This window comes from Aquarana catesbeiana, linkage group LG09, assembly GCF_042186555.1.
Source record: "Aquarana catesbeiana isolate 2022-GZ linkage group LG09, ASM4218655v1, whole genome shotgun sequence".
Lineage (NCBI taxonomy): Eukaryota > Metazoa > Chordata > Amphibia > Anura > Ranidae > Aquarana > Aquarana catesbeiana.
In genome coordinates, this window is record NC_133332.1 from 257647224 (window position 1) to 257659867 (window position 12644).

The 12644-nt window shown below is 42.9% G+C and overlaps 1 protein-coding gene across 4 annotated transcripts in view; it reads left to right on the forward strand.

The window, feature by feature from the left end:
- The window catches only part of FLNA (filamin A), a 158040-nt gene that overhangs the window by 138659 nt on the left and 6737 nt on the right, over positions 1-12644 (forward strand). For all 4 annotated transcript variants that reach the window (XM_073600256.1, XM_073600259.1, XM_073600257.1 and 1 more), the window contains 9 exons: positions 1055-1183; positions 1264-1437; positions 2575-2736; positions 3078-3281; positions 6271-6423; positions 8207-8329; positions 9836-10102; positions 11050-11187; positions 11420-11535. In XM_073600256.1, the coding sequence (XP_073456357.1) occupies positions 1055-1183; positions 1264-1437; positions 2575-2736; positions 3078-3281; positions 6271-6423; positions 8207-8329; positions 9836-10102; positions 11050-11187; positions 11420-11535 (1466 nt within the window). The remainder of the gene's footprint in view (positions 1-1054; positions 1184-1263; positions 1438-2574; positions 2737-3077; positions 3282-6270; positions 6424-8206; positions 8330-9835; positions 10103-11049; positions 11188-11419; positions 11536-12644) is intronic.

A 12644-nucleotide genomic window follows, 5' to 3' on the forward strand; every position in this document is an offset into this window, starting at 1 on the left:
AACCTATTGGGTTGCAGACCGTAGTCACTGCAATCAGTAGGTGGCAGGCAGCAGCCCAAGAGGTCAGGTGTTTTTACTGGAGTTCTCAAGCCATAGAGCCTGGGGAAGAGAACTGGAAAAGGGTAGCCCTACCTGCTGGTTTGGGCGTATTGCAGCATCTGTTCACATTTCCCTGTTTTTTGTTTTTTTGTTTTTTTTTTTCCAGTTCACGTCCTGTAGATGGGAAGTGAGGAAAAAAAATATCTCTTAACAGTTGTCACTGAACAGATGACACATGGAAGGTTTCCCCTTATTCTTGTTATGAATCAGACTTTAGATTTTCCCATTTCTTTCAGACCTGCTGAAAATGGTCATAATGGAGGTGCACAGCCTGTAATAAACTGACCGGATTATTTATTTTTTCCATACTCTAGCCACAAAGACTTGTGGATGCACTTTAATCACTGTGTACCAGGAATAAAGCAGAAATCCACCTTTTTAATGGAGAAATTCTTCTTGGGATTCTCAGTCTAACCCCCCACTCCACCAAGCTTTTTATCACTTATTTTTTATGTGGTAGGTAGCAGGTATCCCTGGCAGCTACCTGCTCCCATTTTTTTTTCTGGAATCGTCTAGGCGGTCCCAGCATGGCTCCAAAACCTCCTGTCACCTAAAGTTCACATTTGTAGAGCTGGATCTATAGCCCAGTGTGTTTGACACAAGGCTACACATGTTTCTAGCATTAACTACTAAGTCCTTGGCTGACAAATTCTGGATGTACTTATGCCCCACCAATAGGATAATCAACAAACATGGCTGTATGAATAAGTGTGCCATACTGAATTATGGGAGATGTAGGTCGTCAGGCACCAGCTAGCTGAGATCTTTGAAATGACATGCTGGTGCAGCTCCCAGTACGTCTGGACTGTGTAGTGGGTCTGATGGGTTGTTTTTTTTTTTTTTCTTGAGGTGCACCTTTTTATGTATAACGCATTAGGAACCCTCATGGGGTTTGCTGGCATGTATATAAACATGCTGCCTTCGGTTGCATTTTAATAGATTATTTTGATTCCAGGAAGCCCATTGCAGTTTTATGTGGATTATGTCAACAGTGGCCATGTCACTGCCTATGGCCCAGGATTGATTCATGGCACAGTGAATAAACCCGCAGTATTTACAGTGAACACTAAGGATGCTGGTGAAGGTGAGTAGGTGCATGGTTGCGGAAAGAACCAAATTCTAACCTAAATCTTCTGCATTAACCTGACCAATTTTCCATTTTAGGTGGCCTTTCACTGGCCATTGAAGGTCCTTCTAAAGCGGAGATCAGCTGTACAGATAACCAAGATGGAACATGTAGTGTGTCCTATCTTCCTGTACTTCCGGGAGACTACAACATCCTTGTCAAGTACAACAACAAGCATATTCCCGGCAGTCCATTTGTTGCCAAAATCACCGGTGAGTTCCTCCTATAATCGGGCACAGAATACAAGAGCTTTCTCCAGGATAACGATCGATTCAGAACATCAGTACAGGATAAAATGGATGGAAGGACTGCAACTTAGCAGGGATAAAGGGGAATGCCATTTCTAGAGGTGGAAACCATAACTTGATGACTAATCGCAATATACTAGTTCTTTCAGTTAACTTTTCACTCCATTTGACATCATACTGCTAATTTTCTACAGTCCTTGTAGTCTTTTCCTGTCTACATGCGCTCCAGGAGTGGCTATGTGGCATATCTTTGGGTGGGTTTTCTGATGGGGACAAGAATGGCTACATAAGGCATTAAACAGCTGCTTGTCTCCACTGAATGTCAGGGTGACAACGCATGAGTACAGTTGGACGATGGACAGTCTTGCCACCCTGTAACATGAGGTGTCTTAAACAGGAACTTTCAATATTAAACTACTTTTTAGTTTAAAGCGGGTCTTCACTCTGTCCACCCCACTTCAGAATAGATCCGCTTCTATCCTGCCCCTGATCAGTCCTGAGCTGTCATCTCCCAACCTTTCATAATGGGGGAGGGGGGGGGGGATTTGTGGCATTGAGACAGTGCCCCACTTTTGTTTGTGGAAGGAATTATGCCCCATTGTTGGGGTCAGAGGCAGCAATTATGCCATATTGGTGTCAGTGGCAGGTAAAGTGCTTCAGGGGCTGGATAAAAGCAAGTAAAGGGCTGCATCCTGCCCCAGGGCCACAGTTTGGAGACCACTGGTCTACACTAATCTAGTATTGGATATTAAATGTATTTAAAATTGAACAGAGTCCAATCACTACCATCTCATTAGGCACTGGTTACACTTGGGATGTGAGGGAGGGATGTAAGGGAGCAAATGACTAAGTATATTGAAACTGCAGACCTGATTACTAGTCAGGAACCTGTTGCCAGTAAAGTAAGACCTTGATGGGCTGGATGGAACAGAATGGTGTGCAGTGGATATAATCTTGAATGGTTGGTAAATAGGGACTGGGAATGTCTGCTTTCAGTAGCAAGGTTTAGGATTTCCAGACATTTTGACGATTGTACACTATGTGTGCCTTTAAATGCTTAGCATGTTATGTATTTTAAGTAACCTTTGTATGATTTCCCAGGTGATGACACCATGCGCATGTCTCAGCTGAAAGTTGGGTCTACTGCTGATATCCCTCTGAACATCACAGAAACTGATTTGAGCCAGCTAACGGCCACAGTGACTTCTCCCTCCGGCAGAGAAGAACCTTGTCTACTCAAGAGACTCCGCAATGGACACATAGGTGAGACCAACATTTTGTTGACCTTGGCAAATGCACATCTGAGGCCATGCTTTAAAGATGTAAGCTCAACGTTTCATATTCCTGATGTGCCTGCTGTACCGTCTACTTGTATGAACATTGTATCCTGCTGCATAAGAATAACTGGAATGGCTCGGTGTGATCTCCTGAGCAACACCCTCTCAGACTTGTTTTTGGAACTCTTTTCAGAGTCCATATAAAACATCTAGCCTTGTACTGCTGATGGCTTTATATTCTTTAGCAGCAGTATATTAAGATGGGACAGAATATTGTCATGGATTACAACAGCTTTCTTAAATGGCATTTTCTATTCTCTCCTGCAGGTATCTCATTTGTGCCCAAGGAGACTGGAGAGCACATAGTCAGCATTAAGAAGCATGGGCAGCATATCCCCAATAGTCCCATCACTGTGATGATCAGCCAGTCGGAGATTGGTGATGCCAGTCGGGTGGTGGTCTCTGGCCAGGGTCTGACTGAAGGGCGGACGTTTGAACCAGCAGAGTTCATCATTGACACAAGAGAAGCAGGTGAGGGTAGACTTGTCACTTCAGTATCTTATTCTGTACCTTTTTAATCCCTAAAGAATTTTCATGAAATTGAGAAGCAGGATTCCACTTTTAAAATGCTTGGGATCTGCTAAATAAACATTTTCACATGTGCCCCTTGTAAGTTTAGCAGCCAATATGCAGTCTAGGACCTGGCATCTTTGAAGGAAATTGTACTGAGGCATGGAGGCTGCTTGGTGCTAAACTCATGAAAATGCTTCATGCAAATTATGAATGGCTTCACCTGCAACATATTTGATTCAAGTCAGTAACTTGGAAGATATTGATGTCAAAATTGACATGGCCAGGACATTGATTTGTTAAATAGGAAATCCGTTTGTCATATCAGCTGTCTAAAAGCTGAAAGTCTGCCAGCTCTCAAAATATTGGATGTAAGCCCAATGAAAGGCTGTAATTGCTTAATTTAGGTAGGACTGGGTTTACATGCTCAAGAGCGAAGTTACATATGTGCAAAACTTGTAATTCCATTTAGTAAGGCTTTATACCAGGGGTCTTCAAAATTTTTATACAATGGGGGTCAGTTTAGTGTCCTTTAGGCAGATCAGACTGTGGTCAGCAGGAGTAGATAATGTTGTGGCATCAGTGAGGGTAAAACATTCCCCATTGTTGGGTGTGGTGGGAGGAATAATGCCTTGTATCAGTGATGGGGATAGCGCCCCAAGGGCCAGATAAAGGCAGGCAAAGGGCCACAGTTGGGAGACCACTGCTTTATACAGTTCTATTAAATACTTTGTAAATCCTAGTATCCCTTAAATGAAAACCTGTCTAGAAAAGTGACAGATGGGGATTTTTTTTCAGTTGCTTGTTGTATAAAATGGGCAATTTAAAATTGGGAAATGCAAGAAGAGTACGTGACTGACTACTGTCCGAAAATAGAATGATTATTGGCAGATGTTATGCTGCTTTGTGTTGGTGAAGGATATAAGGCCCAAAGTAGTAGACTGCAGGGGGATATCTTGCCATAGACCCAGGGAGGTAGTACTGGCACCAGAGTAGCTCTTGCATGTATATGAATATAGGAGCTTGCACAAAGATTAGTGGTGGTGTACTTATTGATATGAACCTATGGTCCTTGGTGTTTTTGGGATAGAGCCCTTTATAATTCAGGCACCTGTTGAGTAATAGAAGCTATATAGTGGGTACAGAAAGTATTCAGACCCCCTTATATTTTTCACTCTGTTATATTGCAGCCATTTGCTAAAATCATTTGTTTGTTTTTTGTTTTTTTTCCTCATTCATGTACACACAGCACCCCATATCGACAGAAAAACACAATTGTTGACTTTTTTTGCAGATTTATTAAAGAAAAACTGAAATATCACATGGTCCTAAGTATTCAGACCCTTTGCTGTGACACTCATATATTTAACTCAGGTGCTGTCCATTTCTTCTGATCATCCTTGAGATGGTTCTACACCTTCATTTGAGTCCAGCTGTGTTTGATTATACTGATTGGACTTGATTAGGAAAGCCACACACCTGTCTATATAAGACCTTACAGCTCACAGTGCATGTCAGAGCAAATGAGAATCATGAGGTCAAAGGGACTGCCTGAAGAGCTCAGACAGAATTGTGGCAAGGCACAGATCTGGCCAAGGTTACAAAAAATTTCTGCTGCACTTAAGGTTCCTAAGAGCACAGTGGCCTCCATAATCCTTAAATGGAAGACATTTGGGATGACCAGAACCCTTCCTAGAGCTGGCCGTCCGGCCAAACTGACCTATCGGGGGAGAAGAGCCTTGGTGAGAGAGGTAAAGAACAACCCAAAGATCACTGTGGCTGAGCTCCAGAGATGCAGTCGGGAGATGGGAGAAAGTTGTAGAAAGTCAACCATCACTGCAGCCCTCCACCAGTCACAGCTTTGACAGAGTGGCCCGACGGAAGCCTCTCCTCAGTGCAAGACTCATGAAAGCCCGCATGGAGTTTGCTTAAAAAAAAATCTGAAGGACTCCAAGATGGTGAGAAATAAGATTCTTTGGTCTGAGACCAAGATAGAACTTTTTGGCGTTAATTCTAAGCGGTATTTGTGGAGAAAATCAGGCACTGCTCATCACCTGTCCTATACAGTCCCAACAGTGAAGCATGGCGGTGGCAGCATCATGCTGTGGGGGTGTTTTTCAGCTGCAGGGACAGGATGACTGGTTGTAATCGAGGGAAAGATGATGGTGGCCAAGTACAGGGATATCCTGGACGAAAACCTTCTCCAGAGTGCTCAGGACCTCAGACTGGGCCGAAGGTTTATCTTCCAACAAGACAATGACCTCTAGCACACAGCTAAAATAATGGAGTGGCTTCACAACTCCGTGACTGTTCTTGAATATCCCAGCCAGAGCCCTGACTTAAACCTAATTGAGCATCTCTGGAGAGACCTAAAAATGGCTGTCCACCAACGTTTACCATCCAACCTGACAGAACTGGAGAGGATCTGCAAGGAGGAATGGCAGCGGATCCCCAAATCCAGGTGTGAAAAACTTGTTGCATCTTTCCCAAAAAGACTCCTGGCTGTATTAGATCAAAAGGGTGCTTCTACTAAATACTGAGCAAAGGGTCTGAATACTTGGGGATGTGATATTTCAGGTTTGTTTTTTTGTTTTTGTTTTTTTTCGTTTTTTTAATAAATCTGTAAAAATGTCAACATTTCTGTTTTTCTGTCAATATGGGGTGCTGTGTGTACATTACGGAGGGAAAAAAATGAACTTAAATGATTTTAGCAAATAGCTGCAATATAACAAAGTGGAAATTTTAAGGGGGTCTGAATACTTTCCGTCCCCACTGTGTGTGGGTGTGGGTTTTTTTTTTTTTTTTTTTAGGTGTACTAACAAAATTTAAGCTTCTGACACATTGCAAAGGCTGCCTGCTTAGTCAGGAGCCATAGTTGGTGTGATTTGATAGCTATTTGTCTGAGAATGCTACAAGTTCTAGTTTGTGCTGATCCATTTGTCTGTCGCAGGCTATGGTGGCCTCAGTTTGTCTATTGAAGGGCCCAGCAAAGTCGATATTAACACTGAGGATCTGGAAGACGGCACCTGCAAAGTTACATACTGCCCAACAGAGCCTGGAAACTACATCATCAATATAAAGTTTGCTGATCAGCATGTGCCAGGTATTGTACTTTGTCTTAACTTTGAGGGATATTTTACATAAAATACTACTTTTAACGGTAGTAGTCTACTTTTTGTTTTGACATTTTGATTTCTAGTCTGTGCACAGTAGTGCATTTAGATTTTGTGCTGCCCTAGGCCTGACTAAACTTGTGCACCCCCCCAATTTAAATATGACCCACCCCTTCCTGTCAAGGCCACACCCCTTGCTGTTTAAGGCCCACCCTTACTTTTTTGAGTGGGGACACTAGTTCTGAGGGGGGACAGTGGTTTCCCTTTGCATAGATTTCCTCTGACTTCCTGTTTGGCTATGGGGCAGGAAGTGAAGGGAAATCTCTGTAATGGGACAGGGATAATAACAAATTGACAGGCCTTATTCTATCCAAAATGGGGGGGTGAAGAGTGGGAAGTGTTGCCTATAATTCTACTTTAAGCACAAATTTCGGATATTTTTATGGAGAGGACAAAGAAGATATAACCATGCCAATGGTGTAACAGAAAACATAGCACAATGAGGAAGGTTTGTGGTCCAGGATGATAGGACAGCCAAAATTAGAAGCGCCCCCCCACAGTTGCCTCTCAGCCCAGTCCATCCCATAAGACTGGCACCACACTAATGCCCCGTACACACCGTCGGATTTTCCGACGGAAAATATGTGATAGGACCTTGTTGGAAATTCCCACCTTGTGTGGGCTCCATCACACATTTTCCATCGGATTTTCTGACACACAAAGTTTGAGAGCAGGATATAAAATTTTTCAACAACAAAATCCGTTGTCGGAAATTCCTTTCGTGTACACAAATCCGACGGACAAAGTGCCACGCATGCTCAGAATAAATAAAGAGATGAAAGCTATTGGCCACTGCCCCGTTTATAGTCCCGACATAAGTGTTTTACGTCACCGCGTTCAGAACGATCGGATTTTCCGACAACTTTGTGTGACTGTACACAATCCTTTGTGTGACTGTATGCAAGACAAGTTTGAGCCAACATCCGTCGGAAAAAATCCTAGGATTTTGTTGTTGGAATGTCCGAACAAAGTCCGACCGTGTGTACGGGGCATAACAGTGTAGTGCAATCCGGTGGGGACTCTTTCCGTGCTGGCCTAGGCCAGGATACAGCATCGATTCTGTGTAAAACATTAAAGCGGTTGTAAGCCGACAAAGTCGGCGCTTGCACACAGAGTACACGGCCGCCATCTTTCACCGAAGTTACTTCTGGGTTTGGGTGCTGTGATTGGCTGGAGCCACGATGACGTCACTCCCGTGCATGTGCGTGTGAGCCGCCGGTCAGAGCACAGGTCCTGAGAAAAAAAAAACAGCACCAGTGGGCTGTTTGTTCAATGCACATGCGCCGATGATGTCGGCGGCAGCTTATATAGTGAATATTTCCTAAACTGCAAGTTTAGGAGAGATTTTTACAGTACCTACAGGTAAGCCTTATTACAGGTTTACTTGTAGGTACAAGTGGCGTAACAGTTTACAACCACTTTAAGAGCTGAAATCTATGCAGCAGTAAAGTCGAGAGCAAAAGGAAATCCTGGGGGGAGGGAAGCAGTCCCAGACAGCAGTAGGGGATATTTGATGGCGTGGTGATATGGCTCTGACAGGGACTCTTTGTTACGCTGTAAAGATGGCAGTTTTTTCACATCTCCGATAAGTTCTGGAGAGAGTCATCCAGCAGTGTTCTGAAAGCCTCCGGTCAGACTTTGAGTATTTTGTGACATTACAGGTCATTGTGTTAGACTAACTCTTCCATTGTTGACATTGTTGTTTTTTTGCAGGCAGTCCATTCTGTGTCAAAGTGACAGGTGAGGGAAGGATGAAGGAGAGCATCACCCGCAGGAGAACAGCACCATCTGTTGCCAACATTGGCAGTCAGTGTGACCTCAGTCTGAAAATACCTGGTAAGAAATGACAGAACAATGTCAACGTTTGGTCTATGTGCCATGCAGTTTAACATAAAACCTGTTCCTGACAAATATTGGGGTTGACATGGTTTAAGGGAACAGTCCTTTTTATTTATTTTATCCATTCAACTCTCGTAGATGTATGAAATTGTTCAGAAGTCAGGAGCAGCATTATGTCCTGTGTGAGGGAGTGTTTTGCTGCTTCTATTCAGGAATTGTAGAAACTGACTTTTTTTTTTTTTTTTTTTTTTTTTTTTTTTTTTTCATCACTTTGTAAAATGCAGCTAATATTTTGCAGCCACTAATCCTGATGCTACTCAGGTAATGATAAAATAAAGTACTATGTCTGGGTGCAATGCTGCCCCTATAAGTGGAACAGTGCACTACATGGTTGCCAGCTGGAGTGGGGTTTTTTATCTTAATTTTTTTTTTTTATGAGTATTCTAGAGTGCTGCCCGTGCACACACAGATTAAAAAAGTATTCAAAGATGCAACTTTAACTTCAGATCCGCGCTATTGCCGAATGACGGCAACAGCGCGGACCTACATTGCCGGGACGACTTCTGTTGACGTTGTCCCATGCACGAGCGGCCTGCGCGCCCCCTGCAGGGCACGCGCAGCGCGCTCGGTGATCAGCGAGTCTGACTCCCCTGATCGGAGTAAGGGATCGGTCCTGACCCCTTACCACATGATCAGCTGTCAGCCAATGACAGCTGATCATGTGATGTAAACAGAGCTGGTAATCGTCTATTTTTTTTTCTCCTTGTGCTGACACCATGAGGAGGAAAAAAAAGCCGATCACCGGCGGCCGTGAGGGACATCGGTCCCGATCATGGTGATAATCTGTGCCCCCTGCCAGTGACACCTAGCAATAGGAAGCAGTGCCCACAGTGCCACCTATCAGTGCCGCCCATCACTACCCCCCATATCTGTGCCTATCGGTGCCGCCTCATCAGCGCATATCAATGAAGTAGAAAAATTACCTGTTTGCAAAATTTTATAACAAACTATGAAACCTGTTTGTTTTTTTTTTGTTTTTTTTTAATTTCCATCTTTTTTTGTTTAGCAAAAAATAAAAATCCCAGCTGTGATTAAATACCACCAAAAGAAAGCTCTATTTGTGTGAAAAAAATGATAAAAATGTAATTTGGGTACAGTGTTGTATAACCACGCAATTGTCATTCAAAGTGCATCAGCGCTGAAAATTGGTCTTGGCAGGAGGGGGGTTTAAGTGCCCAGTAAGCAAGTGGTTAAAGTCCCCACATGGGACTCCCCAAACCCAGATTTTTTTTTTTTTTTTTTACGCAAAGAACCTATGTAAGATTAAAGGGAACATGATGGGAAGTTGCCATCACCAAGCCATATAACTGGTTAATTTCGATTGTGACTCTGCTTTCAGTCTGAACTAGGACAGAGTAATATTGCAGAATTTTTATATATTCACAAAATTGGTTCATGGAGAACCATTAAACCTTTATTTTATTTTTTTTATTTCCCTCTCAGAAATCAGCATCCATGACATGACTGCCCAGGTCACTAGTCCATCTGGCAAGATTCATGATGCAGAAATCATGGAGGGCGAGAACAATACCTACTGTATCCGATTTGTTCCAAAGGAGATGGGAGTTCACACGGTCAGCGTAAAGTACAAGGGCCAGCACGTGCCAGGCAGTCCCTTCCAGTTCACTGTAGGGCCTCTGGGTGAAGGAGGAGCACATAAGGTGCGAGCTGGTGGACCTGGATTGGAGAGAGCAGAGGTTGGAACCCCAGGTATGCAGCACATTTTAGTCTAATGCATTATGTATGTATTGAACAAGGACCTAGATATGGAAGTGTCAATTGTGACCAATGTAATCGCATGCATTTTTAAATATGAATATCTGTTACAGCCAGTACAGTCAATTCAGAACTGCTCCTTACAAAAACTGACTACATACTGGTCTCTGTGGAACCACTCATTTGTAAGGATTCCACCTTGGACTTGGTGCTGCAAACCATAACAGCCAGTCAGCATTTGCTGATCTTTTCCAAACTGAAATCTAGTTGCAGGAGTTCACTTCTTTGCTTCATTTACTTTGACAAGTTGGCAATTGCAAGCCTTAAAACGGTGCAGTTTTAAAATGCCAAGCACGGACAGCTAAATCTGTGGGTTATTTCCACTTTTAAGGGTTTCCCAAAACTGTTACATTCAAGGCATGCCTTGGGTGGTACTAGTGTGCTTATTTTGGCTCTTAAGCCTTGGGTGAGGTTACTAGTGTGCTTATGCTGGCTCTCTAACCAAACTGTCAAGCCTTCAGGTAGCTTGTGGCATAGCACCTTGACAACTGTAGGTCAGAGGTAAAGATTGCACCTCCCTTGGCTGTATAAAAGGCTTTAGTTGCATCTTAAAAACAAAATGGTACAAAAACTGGGTTCACACTGGTCTCTGCTTCATCTGAAGGCTTGTGTAAATCCGATGCAATGTAAACTGGTATCAAGAGCCTTTTCTGTTTTCACATGATGAACCTTTTGGAATTGCCTTCTAGTCTGTTTTACAGCAGCCCTTGCCACAAGGGAGAAAGTGGGTGGACTATGTCAGGAGTGGGCTTTGATCTTTTTAAATGTTTAGAGGTGATTAGAGTAAATTAGAACTTAATAGATTCTGTATATGTGAATGTTAGACTTCTATCTAAATGTGTTGGTAGTCCTCTTTGGTCACATGTCAATTTTTTTGGCAGCGGAGTTCAGTATTTGGACACGAGAAGCTGGTGCTGGAGGTCTCTCCATTGCAGTGGAAGGACCCAGCAAAGCTGAAATTGCATTTGAAGACAGGAAAGATGGATCTTGCGGAGTGTCCTATATTGTGCAGGAGCCAGGTATTTACTACTCTGAAAATACTCTACATCATACACCTCCTTCTGTATTAAAGTTGACTGCAAATGGTGACTTAGAGAAAATCTTGAGTCCTAACTTTAATTTGTCTATGAAATGTGTAATTTACAGTTCATGTGCAGGTTAAGGCATACCCATAAATTGCTACACCTCATCTGTTTTACACCTTGCAGATAGCTTGGAAAGTAACTTGCTCAATGTGCTTTTGTTTTCCAGGAGATTATGAAGTTTCTGTCAAGTTTAATGATGAACACATCCCGGACAGTCCATTTGTGGTTCCAGTGGGCTCCACTTCAGATGACGCTCGCCGACTCACTGTTTCTAGTCTTCAGGTGAGGCACTGGGAAAAACCTCAGCCCTTAATGATTGGGCAGAGAAATTGCCTCCTGAGCAGCTGTCATATTGGTACCCTCTTTTTTTGCAGTTGGATTACATGGAGTTAGGGGCTTTTGTTGGCAGGTCTTGAGGTGGCCTGCCCAAGACTTGCTTCCATAACTCTAATTTATTGCAGGAGGTGCTTTGCAAGGACTATTACTCTAAACGTTCAACATTAGTACTACTATGTCGTAACACAGGGGTTCATCCCTTCCATAAAACCCTTATATGAACAGGATCCTTGAGCTGGTGATTCAGTAGCCTTGAAGGGCTTTTTAATTCATTTGCATTAAATGCATCTCTAACTACAGTATTGATGTACATTGACATGCTTGGCTGCTTGCATTTGCAGCGCTAAGTTTGTGACTCCTGACCAAAAAACCCTTAGTGAAGCTGCTACAAGCTTTTGCAACATTTGTGTGTGTTAAGCAGAAAACCGGTAAAAATGCATCCAAGTATATAAGCTGATGGTTTCTGCTTCAACCTGAAGGAAGAGTAGTTCAGCATTGTTTCATAAGCCCATTTGACTAAGTTCACTTGAGGTGGGCTATTAATGAATAACAGCTCTTGGCAGTAGTCAAGCTAAGTTGGAGAAGGTAATATATTCCTAGAACCAATGGGTGACATTAGCAGCTTCTCCCTAACAACCAATAACATACAGGTCATTTTAAATAAGAGCTCAGGCTTCACACAGCCCTTTGCTCTTCTGTGGATGTCAATGAGGTGGGGGCTTTAAAATGCTGAACAGCCCACTTTTTGTAAGGGGAAATTTCCTTGGTCCTTTAGAACCTCTTAGATGACAAATAATGGAGCTTTGTTGACTTGTAAAGGTGCAGGCTTTATAATAGTGGGCCTAATCCTTTTATCAGTACTTGGTAGGTGACTAACCAGTATCTGCATATTTTGGTGTCTCCACACTTTAGATGCATGGTATACTGGCTGGGTGACTCTCCAGTTGTGATAATAATACCCAGGAGCTTGGACCTTTTTTTTTTTTTAAAAGGTCAGCAGTGGTAGCTTCCCATAATTCTATCCTGATGGGTCCTACTTTTTTTTTTTTTTTTTT